This window comes from Lichenostomus cassidix, chromosome 3 (assembly GCF_008360975.1).
Source record: "Lichenostomus cassidix isolate B80296 chromosome 3, HeHo_3.0, whole genome shotgun sequence".
NCBI classification, from domain to species: Eukaryota; Metazoa; Chordata; class Aves; order Passeriformes; family Meliphagidae; genus Lichenostomus; species Lichenostomus cassidix.
In genome coordinates this window covers 104,803,446-104,827,663 of record NC_139483.1, presented here as the reverse complement: position 1 = coordinate 104,827,663, position 24,218 = coordinate 104,803,446, and the positions used below count along the sequence as shown (strand labels likewise).

At 38.1% G+C, this 24,218-nt stretch overlaps 1 protein-coding gene across 1 annotated transcript in view; it reads left to right on the top strand.

Moving 5' to 3' along the window:
• Positions 1 to 23,951, top strand: part of LOC146440351 (uncharacterized) — a 42,823-nt gene extending 18,872 nt beyond the window's left edge. The window contains exons 4-7 of the mRNA XM_085056777.1: positions 1,084 to 1,179; positions 11,985 to 12,100; positions 20,852 to 20,937; positions 23,909 to 23,951. Of these exons, the coding sequence (XP_084912903.1) occupies positions 1,084 to 1,179; positions 11,985 to 12,100; positions 20,852 to 20,937; positions 23,909 to 23,951 (341 nt within the window). The remainder of the gene's footprint in view (positions 1 to 1,083; positions 1,180 to 11,984; positions 12,101 to 20,851; positions 20,938 to 23,908) is intronic.
• Positions 23,952 to 24,218: the final 267 nt, after the last annotated feature.

The window sequence follows — 24,218 nt, the reverse complement described above, 5'->3', positions numbered from 1 at the left end:
GGAAGTAATACCAGGTGGAAAATGAGAACACTTAGTGAATGGATGCCGATCTCTTGTCTGGCAAAATTTTCATGTCTTTTTATTGCTGCTCCACAGTCCTGATATCCCCATGCAGTAAGGTCTTAATCTTTTCTGGATTCTCAAGTTCAAACACACTGACACATCTTTCTTTTCTTTCCCTCTTTTTCTCTTTCCAACTGTCTGCAGATAACTTATACTTTCAGGATTTCTTACAAGGCCCTTAAATCTTTTTCCCAGTCAGTTCACAGCATGATTTTCTCATTTAGCCTTGCTCTGGAAGACATCCCTTTACCATGACTATGTTTGTTATGATGAAGACAAGGCGAAATATTCTACTAACAAAAGTTAGACCTAATAGGCCATTTTTCAGTTCAATTTTTTAAACAAAAGAGAAATACCTGAAGAATAATAAACACCCAGGAAACTTCAAAACTAGGAGAAAAAATGAAGCTTCTATTGTTTCATCCATCTAGGATCTGCAGCTTTGATGTAACATGAGGATTACCCGGGTTGTTTTGTCCCAATTACTGAGAGCAAAGTTGAAGAACTTCAGTATGCATTATGCCTACCAACTTTGATGTTGAACATTCCTGACTCAAACTTGGGTTGTCAGAATTGGCTTAGAATAACTGGATGCACATCAAAATACTCAGAATATAAACAGTGCAACATCAAAGTAAATATTTTGATGTTATTTTCAAGACCAAATAAAACAACAGTTAGAAGTGTTGATCAACTGGTTACCACTGGATTTTGTGACAAATTGCAGAAGCCATCCTTTTGTTTCTATCTCAGCTGGATTGGTACCATCAACCCTTTGAAAATTGCTACCAGGTAACAGGAATATTATGCAGGCAGGATACAGGAAATGACTTGGGCATTGGGACACAGATACTGAGATGCCTAAAACTTAGATTTCAAGTTGTGAGAATGGAAATTATAGTATTCAGTTGAGTTCAACACTCAGTTGAGTGGACAAGTAAGGCCTCTAATTTGCATTCACAGCAACTGGCACAGGAAGGGGTGGAATTATAATTCTTAATTTCTTCCTCCATTTACTAGGGTATGAAACCTGGATACAGAACCTGCAAATCATTCCAGCACCTGTGCCATCATCACCTTGGATAACATCAAGACTTCCCGTGCCTGGCAGTGCCTGTAAGGTTGCATGTTGTTTCCAATTCCATGTTAAATTATTACATGTTTTGAAGTATTCAATAACTTCTGGTTTACCTTCTGATTTCTATAAACTTTAGAGTCCAAAACTATGACTGAGTAAAAAAAGATATAACTCCTTGAGTTTTTTTTTTTTGAGCAACTTGTTATGACAGAACAAATGTTCCAGCTTTCATACACACATTCTGCTTGATTTCAGCCTTCTGTGTGAATTTATTTTCTTTTTAACTTTAGATATTTACTGTGAATTGATTAAGTACATCTTGCACCAAGCAATATAAACCTTGAAAAATCTTTAGAAAATTCAAACTTCTACTGGCTGTATCCTAGTGTTCTCTGAAGCACAGTTTTGAAGATGTGGTGCTTATGGACATGTTTAGTAGTGGTTAATGGCTGGACATGATGAATTTAAAGGTCTTTTCCAATGTAAATGATGCTATGATTCTGTGATCAAGTTGGTTTTTTTTTTAAGCAAGCTACGTTGTCCCATTTTAATCAAAAGCTGGAAAATGGTAGAACCAATGAAAAACAATTGTAAAAAATTAATGTCTTGTGCTCATAAAATTGTGTTTTGCATCAAAAATAGTTTCACTTTTTGGAACCTTGCAATATAGCCTTTAAGACAGGTATGTACTTAAAGAAGGCTGAGTACAGCTAAGGAGGATTTGCATTGCTTGGATTCCTAATTTCTGACAGTAAATGAGAGAAAATCATTACTCTCATAACAAAATTTTGTAATGCCCTAAAATTACATTAAAACGTGTCTTATGTAGCCATTTTCATTTTCATTCAAATTCTGTCTAAAAACTAACATTTTTCTGAGACTGGCTGGAATTACAAAGACTGTCATATGGGATTAGAGTGGTTTAGTCTAGTATACTGACTATAGATTCTGAAAGCAGACTATAGCAGCTTATTGAGAGAAGCACAGAAGGAGTCTTTTGCAAAATTATAGACATTTTCTCTATATGCTTTTTTAGTTTATTTAGCCTTCTCAATTAGAATTTAGATTTTGAGCTAAAGCATAAGGATTTTGAAAATCTTTCAAAAATTTAAAAATAAGGAATTCTTATAAACAGGCCTAGCTGCTTCACTTTCAAAGTTATCCAAGGTGCAGCTGATGATATTTTCCTCTGCTTGTCTGGACTTTTCCTGTGCTTATTGCATCCAAAATTAGTTAACACAGATCTGATGGGTTTGTTGCTTCAAACCAGTGCTGTTATTGGCTCTATCCCCAGATTTCTTTAGAAAAGAATAATAATCAGATAGTGAAAAAAATGGTTATGTTTAACCTTATAATTCTCTTAGTGTTCTATCTTGCTGTAGTTTCACTCAAATTTCTGCACTCTGCTCCATTTTTAATACAGCCTCTAAAATAAGTTCTGAAGAGGAATTTAGTTTTTTAATCATAGAATTATAGAATGGCTTGAGTTAGAAGATAAGATCATGTGGTTCTAGCCCTTGCCCCATGGACAGGGGCACCTCCCACTAGACCAGGTTGCTCAAAGTCTCATCCAGCCTGGCCTCAAACACTTCCAGGGATGGGGCATCCACAGCTTCTCAGGGCAACCTGTGCCTCAGCACCCTCACAGTAAAGAATTTATTCCTAATATCCAATCTAAACCTACTCTTTTTAAAGCCGTTACCCCTTATCCTGTCAGTATATGCCCTTATGGAAAGTCCATCTCCAGCTCTTTTTTAGCCCTCTTCAGGTACTGAAAGACTTCATAAGGTCTCTATGGAGCCTTCTATTCCCTGGGCTGAACAATTTGAATTTTCTCAGCCTTTCCTGAAGAGTCTTCAGGAAGCTGTCTAACCCAACCTCCTGCTCACAGCATGGCTCACTGCAGTGGTTTTGCAGTGGTTTTGCAGGACTGTATCCAGCAGAGGGTTGAATATCTCCAAGAATGGAAATCCCACAACCAGTAACTGACCCACAACCCAATATCTCCAAGAATGGAAATCCCACAACCAGTAACTGAATTCACTTTGGAATTTTAAAAATAAAAATTTATTATAGTCCCTCTTTGGCCTAACTCTCTCTCTCTTATACACACATCAGCTCTTTGATGGAAATTAACGTGGCCTAAATTCTATCTCTGTCCCCATTCACAGTATTTCCTATTGTCTGGCTGAAGACCTTCAGAAGCACATTGTCAGTAGGGAGCAGCAGGGGCTGGTCCTTGGTTGAAATGTAGGGCACCCGAATCTAGACTTTTGACTCTGTCATACACAGCTGCAACTTTCTCCCTTCCTGCTAAATACCAAGCACTTTGTCTCCTGTCACATAAATCAGACAGAGCCAGATTTTTCTATTCTAGCTGGGTTTGTGTGCCTTCCTCCTCACTGGGTGCCTTCCAGGAGTACATTAATCAATACGACTCAGGGCTGTCTCTGGTGTTTTTGTTGTTTTCAGTCAGCTTTTCCTCAGAGGCTACAGCCTGGCCACCTGACAAAGAGCACAGCTTTCCTCAGCCTTTCCCAGTTGTAGGAAGCAAAGAACATTGAGAGAAAGGATGAAGTTAGTTTGGGAGAGATGAGACTTTTTTTACTTGAGTAAGAGATGAGACTTTTTTATTTGAGACATCTCTTTCTTTTGATCTACTGCTGTCATTTTCAGTGTGAATTTCTGGGTTTGCATTATCTGCTAGAATGTCAGATCATTGTGATGGAATCCAGATATTGAGAGAGATAGATATACATATGCAGGAGTAAGGGCATTTAATTGAGACCAGCAGAAAACTAATATTGTGGTAATATTTAAAAATGGTAAATGGGACAACCCAAGTAATTATAGTCCTGTCAGGCTGACATCGATCCTTGGTGAAATAAGGGAACATCTGATATAGGGCTCAGTTAGTAAAGAGCTGAAGGATGGAATTAATGCCAATCAACATAAGTTTATGGAAAATAGATCCTGTCAAACTAACCTGATATCTTTTTTTTTTAGATTACAAGCTATTTTTTAAAGTAATAGTATTGATGTACCATACTCTGCAAGCTATTTGACTTGATAGTGCATAACACTTTCATTAAGAAACTAGAAAGATATAAAATGCACATGACACACATTAAATGGATTGTAACCTTTTCTTACTGATGGATGATAAGATCTAATTGTAAGTGCACTGTCATCCTATGGTAGAATTTTTAAGAATATTTGTCCCTCAGCCACATGCAGTTTAACACTTTTTCAGCATCGAGGATGAATTACAAGATTATCACTGATGAAGTTTACAAATGATCAAAGCAAAATGTACTGGTGAGGAGCATAGTTCACTTTTCTAGTGAATCTGTGAATGTTTGATGAGCTGAACACAAATCCTGTCTAAGACCAGCTGCAAAGTCCTACAGCTAAGAAGAAAGAGTTTACAGTAATTCTATTTTTGTATGTTTAACGGTCAAAGACTTTAGAGAAAGAAGAAGGTAGAAGTAATATCCTTCAGTAGGTCAAAAAATGAAGTTAAAAATGTGGCCTATCTCCCTGCCTATGTGTGTGTCTTCACTTCTCCATCTAGGTCATCCAGTTTAATGAAGAAATTTGCTTTTATTCTAGACCTTTCCTTGCAAAGAATGCTGGCCATACAAAGCTGAAGATTATCTCAGAGCACATCATCTTTGAAAAGGCCAGAAGGTTAATCAGTAGTTAATCTGTGGTTAATTAATCCATCACAGTCTGGTTAAGTGAGTTAATCTAATTCTCAAGTAGATAAGCAAGAGACTCCTGTGTTGCCATTACAGCAGTTAATTGTTGTTGGTTTAAAAAATATGTTGCGAATTTAGTGTGAAATAAAGTACAGGAACACTATTTTGTTGAAAAATCCAAATGGTGCTTGAATGACAATTTCTTTGCCAGACAGGATGATTTTCTAAACCAGATCCCTGAGAAACAGAAACCCACTCAGGGCAGTTATGTACTCCTTTTCTCACCATACACCTGCTTACCAACCTTTCTCAGCTTTCATGAAATCCCAGTATCTCAAACTATTTTCCATTCTTTCTCAGGAGGCAATATTACAGGAAATACGGGTATTAGGTTGTCTTCCTTCTTTTTTTTTCTGACTCTCCCAAATCTTTGTACTGTGATTTCCATCAAAACCATCCCTGAGTAGCACTTTCTTCGCTTTCCTCCCAAAAGTGCATGCTGTTTGCTGCCCTCCATTGGTATTTGGTAGCCACCATTGGTATTTTGGCTCCCCCTCAGTACATCCATCATTCTAACCAAGATTTTACCTGTAGCACCTGAAACCCTTCACAGACATCTTGTAACCTGCCATGCCATGACCCTTGATGCACAAACTAGTGTTTATGCAGCGTGGCAGTGAAGTAAATCAGAATATAGTGCAATATCTGGTCTTAACAGACACTACCACATGCTTGTCCCAATGTGACAAACTTTAAAGAAACCTTTAAAAATAATTCTAGACCTGGGTGAATCAATTGACTACAGGATATTTCTGTTACTTTGGCATTTCATCAGTGTTTCTCTTAGGATTTGTCTTCAGATGCAAGTTAATTCAAGCAAAGGTGGGTTGTGAATTTAAAATGAAACAATTGCTCCTGAGTAAATCCACATACTCCTCTGCTGGAAAAACAGCAATATACTCTTATTTAGTAAATCCATTTGGAAAGATTCGTCTTTTCCACCTGAAAAAACTCAAGAAGGCATTTTAATGCCTGTGGTGTTTGGCAGCAATAGAATAATTTCTGTGTAATTTCATGACCAAAAAGCACATCCTTTAATTCAAAGTCCAATTTTACCTACTGGACCTGCTGTGGGCCTATTTCTTCTCACTTCCACATTGTCTGCCAGTTCCACTGGAGGTTACTCCAGAGTCACAGGCCTTTTCTTCAAGTGATTTTCACTTACAGTAAATAGTAAGAGCTCCAGGAGATATCTTTCAACTATACTCTAAGAAGTCCCTTTTTAGCTTCTCTAGCAGCATTTGCTGCTAAGAGCCAGGGAGCTTCTACTTTTCCATCCTACTTTATGCCATCTATTATAAGCATGTTTCCCCTAGGATTATTTCCCACTCTTCTGTTACACTGAGTTTTCACATGTTTCAAGACCTTTTGGGGGAAGTTTTCACAGACTAGTGCATATAATTTTATTTTCCTTCTTTTACGTATCTGAATTTCCTCTGACTTAATTTATTGTCATGCTCATCATCTCCTACCCTTCCCTGGGGCTAATTTTCATTCAAAGTTTATGGAATAGGGTTATCTCTCTTTTTCTGTATATGGACTAGTTTTGAACTTATAATATATTTTGTTATAATTGCCCCATGGAGTAATTTTTATACATGAAGTACAGATTATCAGTGTGTGTCAGATATCATGATTTCATAACTCAGAGTAAAATTGTATAAAATTGTGTCTAAATATTATAATTGTGCCCAAAGGCCAAAGAGATAAAAAACAGATTGGTGTTGTGTAAATGGATGGATAATAATTGCTTGTGTCCCAGAGGTCTTACAATCCAAAAATTTTTTTTTGTTTTTTAACTTAATTGGAAATAATTAATATTTATCACTTTTAACATCAAAATCCCAGACTGGGATCTGTTTTCTCCACCCCACTTCCCATTCTATATTCCTGTCTGCTTATTCAGTCCACTTGAGAAATAGTAGGTAGAAATAGTGCTTTAATCAGCCATTTTAGGGCACACTAAAGAGTACTTCTGACTGAGAATGGTAATGACTATCAGATTCAAATATCTATTACCTGCTACAGAGCAATGAGGCTGATGAAGTTTGTGCAGGTACTGCAGATGTATTTGAGATTATCCAAGTTCAATTGAGTGAAAGTAGCTATGGGTGATTTGCCCACTTATGCAAAGAAGCAATTTTTGCTTTTCCTGTGTCTAAGGACCCTTTAGAACTAAATTAGCACCTATATTTTGGTTTGAATTAAAAGTAATGTTTTTAGTGAAATGATTTCTTCAGTATCTATCGAATATTATAGCTGTTATAATGATGATAAGAACTGCTACCCAGTGTGCTGAACTGTCACAGTTCTATAGTAGTCTTTTTTTGTGTGTGTGTTCTTGCAATGCAAGAGAGCACACATCTAGGGAGAAAACATCATAAAAGATCCCATATTACAATCTGTGATGGTGACTGGATCAGGCCAGAGCAGGGTTTTTTAGAAGTTAAATCAGAGCTGTGGTGATACAAGGCAAAAACTAGGAGAGTGTTTATCTGACGGTGCTACAATTTCATGTTCCCTGTCTGCTGGGATTGTCCTGACAGAGCAGGTCACAGGCCTATATTTCACTAATGAGGTTAATGAAGACCCTGGGAAATTGGTACAGACACTGCTTTCGCGTAGGCTATACACATGGGGTCTGGTACCAAACCTCTGCTGTGACACTTGCAAAACTCCTCTGGCAAATCATAAATCACAGACCATTTATTTCTATCTCTTGTTATTAATCTATGAAGGACTTAGACTCTTTAAGAGATATTCTAGTGAAGAAAATGTTGTATTTCTACTTCTACAACAAAAGGTTGCAGCTCCCAAATGTGTTTTTTGACTTTCCTGTTCTTGCTAATTCATTGTCAAATTATTTTAATAATGACAAAATTATTCAGCCTTTTAAGAAAGAGAAAAACAAGCAATCAATGCCAAACCATGTTGGTTGATTGTGTTCCTTTTGTCAACAATAACTTGCTTAAAATGAAAGACATATCCTTTTATTTCATCTTCATTTTACAATTTTGACTTTTTTACGAATCCCTTACTTTTCTGCCATAAGCAATTAAAGAAAGAGGTGCACTTTTGAAGATGTTCCCTGTGTTCTGAGTTTTCAGTGAAGGCTAATGTAACTGGTATTTGTTAGATGAGCATTTTTGTTTTTATCCCACTCTGTAAATGGCTGAAACCTTGATGTTTAGCAATCTAAGTCCTTCAGGCTTCTAGAGGAACAAAACACTAAAGATCTCATGGATACTGCTGTGTGGTGGAAATTCTGTATCATTTATGATTTTTTTTTAATGTTTCTATGAAGCAGCCAAAGTTCCTATGGGATCAAGAACTTTAAACTAAAGGCAGAAATTGTGAAATATATTTGTCCTTATGCTGGACCAGGAGTATTGCTAGAAAAATATTTCATCCTGTGGCTTGAAAAATGTGATTAATTGTCAAATGAGAACCATCAAAAATGGTATTTTGTATGAGAAAATCCACCCAAAATATGCAAATCCACACAAAAATGTAAGATGTAAAGATCTTACTATTTAAACCCAATAGAGGAAGACAGAAGAAATGGCCTGGTAGGGGGTTTTAAGAGGCCTTCACTGTGCAGATGTAGAAAGATAGATGAGAGATCAAGTGACATTAATGCAGCTTCTCCTTCTCTTGCTGAGGAACACCCTGAATGGTGCAATCCTCAGCTGGCAAATATCTGTTGGTGCAGATGATGTCAGCTCACCTGAATGCAGCCTGGTTCTGGACACACTGGCTGCATCTCCACTGCGAGTAAAACAAGTTAAAAATTACCAGGCACCAGCACAGCTTGGACACACACAGATAAATTCCCTTAACCCTTAAACCAGGATGGCTTTGGCCAAGCTTCAGTGTGGGGATGTTCCCTGGGCTGCACTGGCCCTTGCACGGTGCCTAGGAACTGTCCTGAGAAGGTCTGATGAGCTGTTGGGGTTTGTGGCAGTAAATATTTTGGTGAGGCATCTATGGAGTGAAGCTGATTTTGCATTAAGCATTTCCCAGCCTACTTTCAATGGCAGGAAAATTCAGATTAAGCAGAGTTTGTCAGTAGGTAAGTTATAAACAGAGAAAAGGACTACATTTGTCAAATTGGTGATTTTCTACTGATTCCTCACTCGGCTCCAATTCTCAGCTATATCCCAGCTGTCCTGAGGATTAATTAGTTAATATTTATGGAGCACTGTGAAAATGAAGACTGCTAGAATGGTGCTAAATGTTTTATTTACATGGTTTATAAACAGCAGCCGGTTGGTCCCACATGGGGTTCAGCCCATCACCGTGTTCACAAATTTCCACTGCAGGTTGAATCAGGATGGCTTTTATCATGATGTAATGTATTTTTATTGCTGTAGCAGAGCAAATGTATCCTTTAAATTATGTGATTAGTTTCAGTACAGCTCACTCTCCAGAATAGCTATCATAAAGCGTGAGACTTTGAAAGCATTGCCAAATTTAAATTTAGACTTCAGTGTATGATTTCATGTCAAAAATTTATGCACAGCCTCATTTGTCAGGCAGCATTATTGATTTTATAATGTGTAATGTTTTTCTTATTGAAAAAGTGTTCCCAGGCCTGAGCTTATTAACACAGTGTTGATTACTCTTTGGGGGCAAGCAAACGGTTTTTCCATTTATTAAAGATGATAAGAAATGGGAAATCATGGTTTTTATATACACATTATTTGAATGAAAATTATGGTTACTGATTAAATAATATGAGGCTTGAAAATTCAAGTATAACACAATGCTTCCCCTTTATAAAGTTGTGCCAGTTGCTAGAAAGTCTGCCTGTATTTAATAGACATATTAGGAGTCTTACCTTTGTCTCTTTTTTAACTGTGAACAAAGTTTACATCAAAGAACAATATTGTGTATTTTTTTATCAATGCCCACATCAACTAATGTGACAACACACTGCTTGAGACATCATCATGTCCATAGTGTGCATATTCAAATATGCCAGAGGATCATAATTTTTGTAAGGAATAAACATAAAGAGTGCAGATGACTGCTAAGAAACCTAAAACTGAAGGGTTTGGGAGAGGTGAGGAATGTTGCATTCGGTTTGGGTTTTTTTTCCTTTTCTCAAAGACAGTAATGGGATTTAGAAACATAATTTTTAAGTTTTATTTTTTAATTAGGATGAGGATGGCCTGTGAAAATCTCAGTTAAAGCTCTTACTAACTAAACAAAGAAATAAGGAGCCTTCTCTCTTTACCAGCACTTCCTGTAGGATTATAATGATAAAAATTGTACAATGCTACAGTAACATGGCATATTAAATCAATCAGGTAAAGATCAAGCTTCTGGCCTCATTGGAGTCTTTCTAAATTCCACTGACTTCAGTATGGCCAAGACTTCATTAGTTATTTCCCATGACACTGCTCAGCAGGTACCCAGTCCTCATACCCTGATGTGTGCTCAGTTCTCAAATCCTCCAAAGAAGGTTCAGATAGAAGAGATGCTCAGTTCATATTTTTCCCTAAAAGCTGTCTTATTTGCACATTCTGGTTTTCACTAGGGATATTGCTGGCAAGAGCTCCACTTACGTTGTGTAAACACATAAATAAGCTTTGCAGCAATTAATATTGGTCCACTTTCAAGACTATCCCCATATCTCCACTCCTTTGGAATCCATTATCAACTTTTTCATTATTAACACACCACTCAATTTGGCTTTATAGATTGCCTATAAACTCCTTCTATTATGCCATGTTCATGTTTATATCCCAAGTCTTTCTCTGCCTCCCAGAGGAGCCTGGGGAAATACGTGTTACTTTCAAAACATGCAGCACTGGGCTGTTATGTTGCAGGGTTGATAGTGGCTGAATAGGCATCTTAGAAGTAATTCTTCATGTCCTCTCCTCCTTGATAGCTCAGTGTCTTGGTCTCCTCTGGAGACTCAGTGGCAGATGGTGGTAAAGTTGAAATTAGCTGAAATCTTGCACTCTTCCAATTATTATCTTCCTCCCTGGAATGCAAAGCAAGAGCAGATATTTTCCTTAAAGGAAACTGATATGGGTCTTGGGCAGGCACAGCAGGGAATTCATTGCAGTATCTTCTTGTGAGTTTTCAGCCTCCTCTCCTCCTTGAGTCCACTTGGATTTTTAATTATCTTTCAGATCCTCTTTTCATTTTGCTTGCTCAGAAATGTAGAATAAAGCCTACCCCCTGTTTTCCATCCAATTCACTCACAGTCTTCTGTCGCAATTATTGTACTATAATCCTCTCTCTGCGTTTTAATCCTTTTCCATAGTCAGTTTATTTCAGAATTAGGGTTCTTATCCTTTGATCTATTAATTTATAGTTTAACCTTATGGTCTCCTTCTGCTTTTTATTTGGGGCATTACCGAGGATTGTTTAAGTGGGGAGAAGGCAGAGCAGGGCCTTCTTATTACACATTAAGGATCTCTGAAAGGAAAGCATTAGGGGAGTCCTCCTAAGGGATGGCTAGTGGGAGAAAAATGCAATTTGGATTTGGATCTGAAAGCTAAGCAGGGTAGGGAAGCTAGAAATCAAAGAGCTGAGCAATATTACTCTGATGTTCATTCACAGAATGAAACATCTTATGGTTTAATTTGCTGACTAACTTTGACTAAAGTGCAGCTGATGTATTTAGAAAAGCAGAAACTCTCCTTTCTCAATACACATACAACACATCCTGTAAATCGTTTGGATTTTTTTCCAAAGTGAGTAGCCTGCCTGTAGTATCAAATGCTTGAGAATAAAAAGAAAACAAAGCAACACCTCTTTTTTATTTTTTTTACTTTCAGAAAAGTCAATAAATACTTGGGAATGAAGTGAAACTTTAAATTGAATGAAACTTTTTCTTTCAAGTTGAAAAATCTATTCGTTGCAGGAGCCTTTTCGTGTATTGGAGGTAGCAACCTTAACGGCGATATTGTTTAATAGAAAATGGGAGAACACACAAAAAGGGAAAGACAGAATGGTTGCCTGAGTGGACAAGACAGAGAGAGCACTGCACAGCTAAATAGGTAGGCCCAGCACAAGTATGGAGCCATTCCAGAAATTTGTAGCCATTTTTCCTCATTTTCTTTTAGGTGCTGCTCTATGCTCCTTTGTGGGAGAAGGGGAGAGGAGAGGTTGGAATCAAAGAACTCATTCACGTTTGGATTGGCAGAGATGTCCATGGGGAAAGAGTTTCAGGAGTCCTGAGGTGAAATAGTTCTTTAGCTTCATACTTCCTATATAACTGTAAGGAAGCAATCCCATGATTCAATTCCTCTCCTACAAAATGGGAATAATACATCTCTTGCTCAGAGAGGTGCTGCAAAAGGGTAAACTAACAGTACAAATAAGGGTTTGCAATGGCAGAGGCCACTAAATCAATCTGCTCAGGATTTTTAGCCCCACCTGGCCTCAACCACAACCTCTGCAGGGTGTGGGGTCTTCTCACAACAGTGTGCAGGTACAATGTTGAAGAACCAGTTATGTTAATGAAGGATTTTTAAAGTAAATGATAAAATAGAAAAGGGGGGAAAAAATGGAAAGTAGCAAAGATTGCATGAAAATGAGAGCAACAGCTTCTTTGGAGTCTCTACAATCTGTCATGTAAATAGAAAAGATTCAGACATCTGCAAAGATCTTCTCGTACATATGGGGACAAATTTCAGATTGTCTATCCTGCACCCAAAACATTGCACTGTGTTCTTTTGCATATTGGTGTGTTTGCAGCAAGGGAAAGTGAGAAAAGCTGCAGTCACCACCCCCAAATTGTCTTCGCTAATTAAGTGTACTTCAAGGTCTGCCCTTAGTGTCTTAATTTTTTGTCCACCTGACACACAGCACTCTAAAAGTATGTGCCTAGAGGAGAACAACATTCACACCCCTCTACAGGAAAAAAACAGTTTGACAGAGAAATATCAGACAGAGAAAAAATCTGCTTCAAAACCAGGTCTTTGCTGTGACTTTTGCTGAGGGGAAAAATAAAAAGTCACTCATTTGCTTATCCAGATAAAAATAGTGCCATTTCCAAAAATGTAAAGTCCCTAAAAGATGAAAGTAAGAAGTGGATCAATTCCTTTTAAGTCACATCTTCAAATCTGAAATATGTTGTGGCCTATTTTAAAAACCTTGCCTGTAATGAACTGTAAATATTTTAAATGACTACAGACAATTCTAGTGGCATCTCTTAATTTATTGGATGCATTTTTACAAATCACTATAATGTCTGAAAATCCTGGTGCTATGATGAATGCTGATGCTACAATAAATGTACACATGAAAATTTATTGTCAGATTGGAACCTCATGCTCTCTGGTGTGATATTCTGCTGTTGTGATGCCAGTGGCCAACACACACTAAAAGTGACTTCTCTTTATATGGACACAAACTGCACATGGTTTTACACATTTTTGTCGAAGTTCAATAAAAATTAAAGAAAGTCCCAAGACTTCAAGTACTTGAAAACTGACAGCAAAGACAGGGGATTCTACTAAGTCTTGAAGCCAGCTGTGGCTTCTAATTCTGGGCCAGGTGGTCTTCATGAGCACAAGGAGGTATTTGTCTGAGTAGCACTTGCTTTTTCTGCTCTGAAAAGGTTGGTGGTCTGCTGATTTTTGTGCATATTGTTCTGTGGCTAGGGATTATGCATTAATGGTGCATAAACTTCTGCTTAATAGCATATAGACACTCAAGGAGATGGGAAAAGATGTCCTGTTGTCTAGCTCATTGTTAACATGTCTGCTTCTTTAAAAGGTCAACCTGTTTTCACAATCAATTCTGTGCAAGAAATGTTTCTTGAAATCTTCTGATTTTGCTTCTCTTAACCCCTCTGGAAAGTAATAGAGGTATAAATATTAAACATCCCATTTCCTTTACAGCTTGGATTGACTGGGGGTGGAATTCTGACAGCCAATGTGATTCATTCCAGAAAACCAAAGAAAATCATTCAGTGATAGAATAATAGAGTACAACAGAACAGATTAGAACACACTTCATCACAGATACCAGCCCAAAACCGAAATTGCTATGGTGTTAGGATTCAGACACCTGTTCTGCCTGAGGAAGAGTTGGAGATTTGTCCTCACACATCATGATTTCTTCTCCTTACTTTAACCTTTCTCTGTTAGACTTTCAATCTGTATCTTGGACCTTGGTTTTGCATTTGAGCTCCACATAAACAAAATTCCTCAGTGGAGATCTTTTAGGCTCAAAAATTTGTTGTGTGGATTTGATTGTGAACCAGGAGCTAATACTGAAAAGAGTGTTTCCTAGAGTGATTGTAAACCTGAATGCTGAGTTGATTCATTCTTTGATAAAGGACGTATTTGGTCAAAAAAAGGAAATGGTGCATTTTTCAGCAAGTACAAATACTTTTTGATCTTTTTTGTGCTTGTTTGTTGCAAAAAAATGGCTTTGATGGCTTAGAGTGGAGTGTTATTTAACAGTATTTGTCCTATCAGTTATGAGAATCTCAGGATCAGGTTGCATGCCAGGGCAGCAGTGAAATTGCTCTAATGAATACACTTATTCATCTGTGGGCTTTATTGTACAACCAAATGGTAATTGTCTGACTTCCAGAAATTGTCTGACAGACTGAATTGTTTGAAAATGTGCTCTTCCCTCTTTTATTTCCAAATTCCTGGTAATGAACATTTTTTCTTTTCAACTGCTTGTATGACAAAGTCTGGGGAAAAGGCTGAGGTACTTAATGCCTTCTTTGCTTCAGTCTTTCACAGTAAGACCAGCTGTTCTTCAGGTACCCAAATCCTGAGCTGGGAGTCAGGGACAGGGAGAAGAATGAAGCTCCATAATCCAAGGGGAAATGATCAGTGGCCACCAAGTCTATGGTCCCAGAGGGGATTCACCCAATGGTGCTGAGGGAGCTGGTGGAAGAGCTGGCCAGGCCCTCCTTCATGTGCTATCAGTTCTGGTTAACAGGGGAGGGCCCACCTGGCTGGAGTTTAGCAAATGTGATGCCCCTCCATAAAATGAGCCACAGGCCTATCAGCCTGACTTTGGTGCTGGGGAAGGTTAAGGAGCAGATGCCCTTCAGTGTCATCATGCAGCAGCTACCAGGGGACCTGGGCCAGACAGCCTGGCTTTCTGAAAGACAGGTCCTGCTTGGTCACCCTGATCTTCTGTGACTAGGTAACCCTCTTGGTGGGTGAGAGAAAGACTGTGGATCTTGTCTACCTGAATTTTACTGAAGGCTTTTACATAATTTCCCACAACATTTTCCTGGAAAAACTGACTGTTCACGGACTGTTCATTGGGTAAAAAGCTGTCTGGATGGACAGACCCAGAGTGGGGAATGGAGTCACATCCAGCTGGTGGACAGTCACTAGTGGGGCTCCCCAGGACTCAGTATTGGACCCAATTCTGTTTTACATCTTGCAAGGCCCAAGGCCATCCTCAGTCAGTTTGCCCAGGTCACTAAGTTGGGTGAGAATGTTGATTGGCTGGAGGGTAGAAGGCTCTGCAGAGGAATCTGGACAGGCTGGATTGATGGCTGAGATTAACAGTATGAGGTGCAACAAGTCCAAGTGCCAGCTCCTGTGTCTGGGTTACAACATCCTCAGACAGTGCCACAGGCTAGGAGCAGAGTGGCTGGAAAGTGCCTGACAGGAAAGGCCCTGGGAGTGCTGGTGACAGCAGCTGAACATGAGCCAGGTGTGCCCAGGTGACCAAGAAAGCCACTGGCACCTGGTTTGTATCAGCAATAGTGTGGCCAGTGGGGTTAGGGCAGTCATCCTCCATGTGTCAGGGGAGACCTTATCACTCTCTATAACTGCCTGAAAAGAGATTGTAGCAAGGTGGGGATGTTCTCTTTTCCCAAGTAACAAGCCATAGGATGAGAGGAAATAGCCTCAAGTGGTGCCAGGGGAGGTTTAAATTTGGTATAAGAAAAAGTTTCTTCATGGGAAAAGTTGTCAGGCACAGTCTGCCCAGGGAAGTGGTTTTCACCATCACTGGAGGTATTTAAAAGGTGTGTCCATGTGGGGCATGATTTAGTGGTAGATATGGTAGTATTGGATTAATTGTTGAGCTCAGTAATCTTAATTTTTTTTTCCAAATGACTATGATTTATGTTCCTAAGTCTCTGTGACCTAGAAACCTTTTCTTACTTTAGGTGAGTACATTTTGAGTATTTATTAACTTGAGACATCTGAAAGTAATGTACAATGATAAACAGTAATTCTTTATACTGCAATTTGTTATACTCAAGGAAAAAACAACCTTTGTAAATGCTGAATGGTTTCACATAATAGGGCTTGTCTGTTAGAAATAAAGAATAAAATTCACCTGACTAATAGTAGGCAGGGAAGAATTAAAAAAACAATTACACACACAACATTTTTCACTATTGCTCACTATGTATATTTATGTGAGAGGGACATGTTTAAAACCAGTTTTTTCATGTTATTGCCCATCAGAAAGGTGTTACAATAATACCTTTATATCACATGAAAAGAAGTACTAAGATGGAAATGAAAGACTTCATATTTCAGCATGTCTCTACCATTCTTTACCCTTCATTACACCTACACAGTATTTATAAGTATTTAAAGCTAATTAAAATGAGGATTGAACAGGGTGATCTGAGAAAAAGAGTTTCAGTCACATTCTTTTTTATGATTTCTCAGTGAATCTCTGTAAGGTCTGTCTTTCCTAGAAATACAATGGAGGGGTAGCTGGATTGCTCTGGGATTGGTAATATGATGTAGAGTCTTTTATTTCTGCATTGTCAGTACAATGCCAGCCTAAGTCTGTGACTAAAAGTTGTTACCATCTGATGGCTCTTCAATGGGCTATTGGAAATGAGTTTCATGGTTCCAGTTTCCAGCAGTGAGGCATCCACATCAGAAAAGCCATCATTGCACTTGGCAGTACTAATTGGCACCCTTGTCACCAGCCAAGGACTATAATGGGCTGATGGTAGTCCCTTCAGATCAGAGCTTAGGAACATTGCTGTTGAAGCTTTTATTCTTGCTCCCTGTGCAGTACATTTTTTTGTGGACAGACAGAGACATTTCCAGAACTGACAGTCTGATTCTTTTTTCCACAAGTTACTATACTCTAATAAAAAACCATTTTGTCAGAAAATTTTTGCAGAGATTTACAGTGTTTTTGCATTTAATTTTTAAATACTGCTTTTCAACAAAGATGTTTGGAGCATATTAGGACTCCCTACATTGTACACTTACATGTTAATAGTTTTAGAGAATATAATTAAAATCATGCACTATCTTGGGTACCCATGTTGCTTCCGCAGTGTCACAGAATTTTATCTTCTTAATGTATTCTTGCTGTATCCTTTTGAGGTGAGAACACCTAGTCTTGTCATTTTAGAAAAGTGAACTAAGGGATGTGGACAGATATCCTCTTCCAATTCCAAATGTGTGGTTTGTAGAAATCTCTGTCCTCAGCTGCCCTCCTCCTAGAAGTTACTGACTCCTCCGCTGCTCTGGCAGAGCAGTTTATATGATTGTCCCCCATGTCGCTCCAGGGAAAATCAGAGTAAGTGTTTCAGACCACAAAATTATTCTGCTAGAAGTAGCCTTGCAAATTTTGCCTGAAGGCACTTGGAGAAATTTCATACAAGCTTTTGCCAGTGTTTGTATGAGCTCAGTAAATTCTCGTAGTGTGTAAGGATGAGGTGTTAATTTCGTCCTCTGACAAAGATGTGACCAAAAGAGAAAGTTTTTCCAGAATGGAGATACAAGAAGCCTTACAAGACCTCCAGGGCAAAAAGAGTAACTTAGGCAAGTGCTAGGCTAGCCAAATGACATGAGCACTTAGTTTGGATATTTGCTACCAGACCAACAATTAAAAAGGATAAATTCTATTAAGAGAATTATTGCAGAGCCAAAATAAGGCCCAGGTCAGCAGGGCACATATTTTTTCGTAACGCATATTAATATTTCTTTAAAGTCAATGAGATAATTCACATATTGAATCTCTGGGACTTGTTTACACGCCATGATGAACTGAGATTTATGGTTATAATAGCATTAAAAAAGCTATGAAAAGGGTTAAAGGAACTTGGGGCATGGAGAGACAGAGAGCAAGAGAAAACCAGGAAAGAAAAGGAAAGATGAAGATAAGAAAGAAAGGAAAAAGAAAAACAAAGCCTTACATTTCTATTCTTTTGCTAGAGCCAAATGTTATTTAGGATTCTGTAACTTGTTTCAAAAATTACTTTTAATTTTAGTATTTTGCCTGAGATCAGAACTGGAAGTGCCAAAATACTACGAGAAAAGCTGTTTTAATGTTAATTTTGGCCGTGGACAGAAGCAGAAGTGTGAAAAATCTCACCATGAGCAGTCTTTCACATTACATTTCCTTCCAGTTTGAAGTTTCAAGCAGTTAAGATTAACGCTTGATTTTGGATCTTAATCTCAATTGAGCCCAAACCTCTTCAGGTACTGACATCATTAATCAGGAGAGTTGAGTCTGTGTTTACATAATAATATATAGCTATTGAGAGCTGCCTCTGACACCATATGAGATCCAATGAACTTCCATTATATCACTCCTTCAGCAAAGTATGGTAAGTTAAATGGTGGAAGTCAATACCGTGGACACTGATCAGGGTGAAATTTTTGTGGTTATTATAAAGTCTTTTTAGTCTTGAGACTTCTACACTTAAATTGCTCAGGTCCTTTTTCAGTGCTTATAACTGTAATAGCTGAACAATATCATGATCTCTGCAAATCTTCTTTTCCAGCCACTGACATTCATGAATAATGAATCTGGCAGTTTGTATTCTAATAATTATGATGCAGTAAAGACTAATTATAGATTTTTCTTATTAAGCAGTCTATGTTATTAATGAGAACAGTAGCTGTGACAAAACTTATGAATTATCTGCACATTTATTTGAATAAAACAAAAAAAGGATGGCAAGTAAGCTCTTGGAAGAGGAGGAGCTTTCTGGTATCCATGGTTTTACAAAACTGAAATGCTAGATATATATTTGAAAGTATTTTTTGTAAAAAAACCAAAATATGTAATAATACAAAGTACCTTTGCAAATAGAGAAGTCTCCTTTTAACAAGGCTAAAGGAAAAATTAAAACGAGACTCTCTTTTTCCAAAAGAGAATAATTAAGATTGTAATCTCTTTTTGTAACTAGATATAATGTCTGAATTAGAAAATGATAGAAATTGGTGTCTCCTTTTAAATAAGTAATGTACAGAACACACTGAATGCCAAAACAACTATGCATATATCTAGACCTGTTTTTCCTCTAAGCTCATCAGCTGAAGGACAATCAATCATATTATGTCGCTTTGAGTCAAGTTCTATACTGTTGCTGATCTGGGTGGGCAGTTGTGTATATATATATATATATGTTTTGAATAAGTAGTTTTTTTGTGGATATAAATAGTAGGAATACATTCTGAACTGTGGCGCCAGTTTGACCTTGGGGTCAAGCTTGAGCTGAGGCCACCAGATAACCACCAGAGAAGAGAATGGCTTTTGTTAGAGAGGATCCTAAACACAGGTTGGCATAAGGAGAATGTGACTTGGAAATCTGCCTTTAAGCTTTTGATCATTATTGATATTTGTTGTTCTGTTGTGTTATTCTGACACTGACAGTAATGTGTGCTGTTTTTGCAAACTAGGAAGTCTGGTCTTGATTTTTTTGTTATTTTCTCTGAGGAGAGGTACTGCAAGATGATTGAAATGCACAGATGTATAGATAGACTTACAGGAAAATAATAAAGCCAGGTATAAGGACTTCATATTCTTTAAGGTCATGAATGCTGTGTGGTTGTTCATTCTTTATGTCTTTATGGAACAAGTATTTTACTGCAGAACGTGCTGCAAAATTGTTGTGTGTGTCTTCTCACATGAAAATCCCTGAAAACCACAAGACTTGTGTTTTTGATAGCATTCTAGAGAGTGTGATGAAACTGGAGAATCTGGGTGGATGACACTCATTTCAGAGCCAGGGCACTGCCCTATTACAGTCATAGCTGCTGCATGTTCTCTTACTCTGTGGTTAATGCAAGACAATTCAGGGCAGCTTATCTCTCAAGAAGATTATTTAGCTTGAGTGCTTCATTTTCAAAGTATTGCAAGAACAGCTATTGTCAGAAGTGGATACTCCTGTGTAAGGTGGGTTGTTTTGTGTCAAAAGTCTCAGCAAATTTCTGCTGAGTATTCACCAGAAAGACTGGAGAAGATCACTGGTAATGACACCCTTCAGGGCTGTGTCTTGAAATGAAATCAGATGTTGAAAGTTGTGATCTAAATGTTTAATATGGATATGTGTCTCATACAGTGACTCACAACGAATTATGCAAAGACACCCATGTTTAAGGAGATCAAAGAAATTACATGATTAACAGAAAATATTGTAAGCAATGGCATGGAGTGAATTTGACTCTACAAAGGGCAAACCCCAGATATTTTCAGCCAAAACAATCCCCTTCCCTTGGATACTGCTCTGGTTGTGAGGGCCAGATGCACCACATTTTCAGAAAAAATGAGTTATTTTTTCAGCAAAAGAACAAGTGTCATGATGTGATTTCCTTTTGTCCCAGATGAATTGAAGATATGGAGGCACTAAACAGCTCTTTTGAGTGTTGAACATCTGAAAATTGTAAAAGCAGAAATTCAGAGCAGTATCTTTCCCCCTTATTTCTGGAACTCATAAAATTGCTCTGAAAAAGAAATAATACTTTTATAGTAGACTAGATAGTGATAAGGAGAAAGTTTTTGAAGAAAATAGCCTATTGGGAAGAAAGCCTTAGATAACTCCAAAAGGTTTTTGTGGACCATCTTCTCTTTGCCACGCAAACAGAATACTGTGTCAAGGATGAAACATATTTTCAGAACAAAACATAACCGCTGCTAGAGAATGCCCTTCCTATCTTTCCATTTACCAAGGATTGTCTTCATCCTTTATTTTGCTTATAACTATCTCACCTCTTTACTCCTTGTATTTGAGCAGAAACATAAGCTGATAGATTCCCTTGAACTATGTGCAGCAAGCACATCCTCTGGGGACACTGCATGGACCTGTCGCATGCTGAGGAGGTGACCCGAATGGAAGATGACTTTTTCTATTTTGTTAGCACATTTCTGGTGGGAGTAGTCACCTGTTCTGCCTTATCTGACACTGCAGCCCAAGTCACGAACTGATTGTGCTTGCTATTGGGCACTTGCCATCTCTTAGGACATCTTTTTTTATTATAAGATACCACAAGTCTTCCACCCCTTGTTCCAGGCTACATACACATAAAATTATTCCCTAAGTCCTTTCTGAGTTGCATTGATCCACTTTTTTATGAAGATAAGACAATGTCTCTTTCTCGAGCAGCTGACATTTATCAGAGTTTCTCAACATGTGTTCTGTAGACTGCCATCAGTTTGTAAGACCTGAGATGGAGTCTGAAAAATGACATTAGGAACCTTAATCTTTGTCCCATATAAAAGTATTCATACACAAGCGGGTGAGGAAGCAAACAAAAACAGAAACTAGATAATAATAAAAAAACTAACAGAAAATAAAAACAACAATTCAGAAACTTGTCAACTAAAAACTTGACTAAGAGAAACTATAAAAGATGATGTATGAGTAGTTTTTGTAATAATAAATGGTTTTGTTTAGGAAAAAAAAAGAGACACTGATCTAGATGATGTTGAACATAGTAAGCCATGTCATCTAGAAAAAGGATGATTTTTTACACATGATCTGTGGATTCATGTGTTGGTGCCTTTTTTCAGAGGTCTTAAAAGGTAGCCACACAAAGCAAATGTTCAGTAAGTTACATTCCCTGGCCCAGGGTTTGACCATTGCTGGAATTTATATTTAGAGATCTATACACTAAGCTATACCTACTTGTGTGATGGTTCCAAAGCCAGCAATTTGTCTTTCTTCTCTCTTTTTTTACTTTTTTTTTAATCATCTCTTATTGAACAAGATAGTAACTGTTAACTAGGAAAGACAAGAAAAGCAGAAACGCCAAACCATTGACCCCAGCTCTCATGTAATGCTGAAAGATTATGAGCAGTTTAAAACAATTCTCCTGTTCTATCACTCTGTTTGTAGCTGTCTTTTGTTGAAGTTTTTGGTTTAAATCCATAGTGACTACTGCTGCCTGTCTGGCATGGCTACCTCACCATCAATACAGAATATCTGCTATTGTGCTTCATCACCCACTAAAAATGAGCTTTTCCCACACGGATCTCAGGAGTTTTGTGTTTATTTCAATAACTATCTCACAAGTTTTTCCTTCACCAAGTAAGAACAGTTCTGCCCCGTGGGCTGTTCTCTCCTTTAAGCCGATAAAGCCGCGTGTGCTCCATCTGCAGTGCTGCTGCCACACAACTGGCTTGACTAAGGACAGGGACAGGGGAGCCTCCCAGCAACAGAATTAAGGCACAACACATTTTTTTTTCTCCTCATTGCTCTGATTTTTATCTTCTCTTCTTTGGTGAACAGTTTCTTTTCCTTCCTGTTAGCTGCAATTTCCTCCTGCATTTCTCCAGTGACGCTCACCTCCCCAGGCTCATGGAGGTCATTCAATCTGGAGACAATTTTTTTTTTTTTTGAGCTCGATTGCCAAGCAAGTCTTCACAAGTTCTCAGAGCTCTGCATGCAACTAAAGTAATTACAGGATTAAACTCATTATTAATATGCATAGAAAAATGCATATTTTTCTCTTACAGAGGGAGCTCAGGAAAAGGGAGAGGTATTTAAATGTCACTGATGCAAATTTCGATGTATATCTCTTTGTGTATGTGGACATCTCTAAAACAGGTTGCCCAGAGAAGCTGTGGATGCCCCATCCCTGGAAGTGTTCAAGAGCAGGCTGATGGCGCTCTGAGCAACCTGGGACAGTGGAAGGTGTCCCTGCCTATGGCAGAGTGGCTGTAATGAGGTGATCTTTAAGGTCTCTTTCAAATCAAGCCATTCTATGATTTGAGGATTCTACGATTTACAGTCTATGTCTGCACTTCTATCTGTGTATGTCTGATTTCTGTACACTGTTGCAGCTGCTGTTGCCATGTTGTTTCAGATGGAGCACTACTGATAACAACTCTAAACTTCACTTCATATACAGTAAATTCTTTTAACACCCTGTGCTGACATAGTGCAGCAGATTGTACATTCATTACTGATGACACATGAAACAAGACACTGATAACAAGACTCAATTCTTTGTATGCTCACCTTGTTTTTCTCTTTTTTTTTTTTTTTTTTTACCTTTTTCTTTCTGTGGATTTACTGAGCTTGTTGCTGTAAGGTCTGTATAAGATACACAGTCCTTACTGTATTCAGGATAAACAGGAAATTCAAATAATCTCAAAAGAAAGGAGGAGTGGGAAACAAAACCTAATAGTTACACAAGGCTGTGCAGGCAGGGGCAAGGGCTACACAGTGTGTGCTGAAAATTGCATATAACTTTAGGCGTGCCTGGGTGCACACACAGAGTCGGCATTCTTTATTATGGATGGGGCCATAGTAATTATTACAAAGAATTTTAATAGTGAAGTAAAAATTAGACGTTTGCTGCCATAATAACAGCCCTTAATGTAAAAAATCAAGCCAGGAAGATTGGATTTTAGTTATTCATCTGCTCTGTTGATAATATACCACTGCATAGAGTGATGCTTCAAAAAGGGTTTTGTGTCATAAGTCTACTTTAGTCTGTTCTCACCATGGTGTCTTATGGTGCCTTCTTATTAAATCAATTTTTTTTTCTTTTTTTAATCTCAGACTAACTGTGATTTAAATATTCCTCACAGGTGTTATCTGAATTAAAAAGGATGACTATTGCTAGTAGCATGCTTTCTTCTTAATAGCACAATGCACACAGCTTCTTCTGCTCTCCATCCTTATGCTGCATGCTGCTTAACTGTGGCTTTTAAGGTTTCATCAATTCCTACTGACACTGCACTGATAAATAGGTCTTTCAGAAATTCAACTGCATCCTAGTCTGAAGGGTTATGAGGCTGAGAGGGTACTGAATCATTTCCTTGGTCTTTCTTTCACCTCCCACAGCAGGCAAGCCCCACCCAGTAAATCTTCGACGAATGGATTATAAATATTAAGGAATTCACAGAAGTAGATTAAATATCCCATGGAAAGAGGCACAGCTGGATGTTCTCCCTATTTGAGCTCAGATTCAGCAATGGGATGGGGTGACTATTCACCACCCCTGAAATGCAAAGCATGAAGATCCTTACCTTCCTTAGCCATGTAGGCTACAGCTGAGCCAACACTTTCTGGGACTGCTCTACAAACACAATGGAAGCCAAACAAACACGTGGTCAATGCATATCCTGAAACAGGCTTTTGCCTCGAGCAGGTG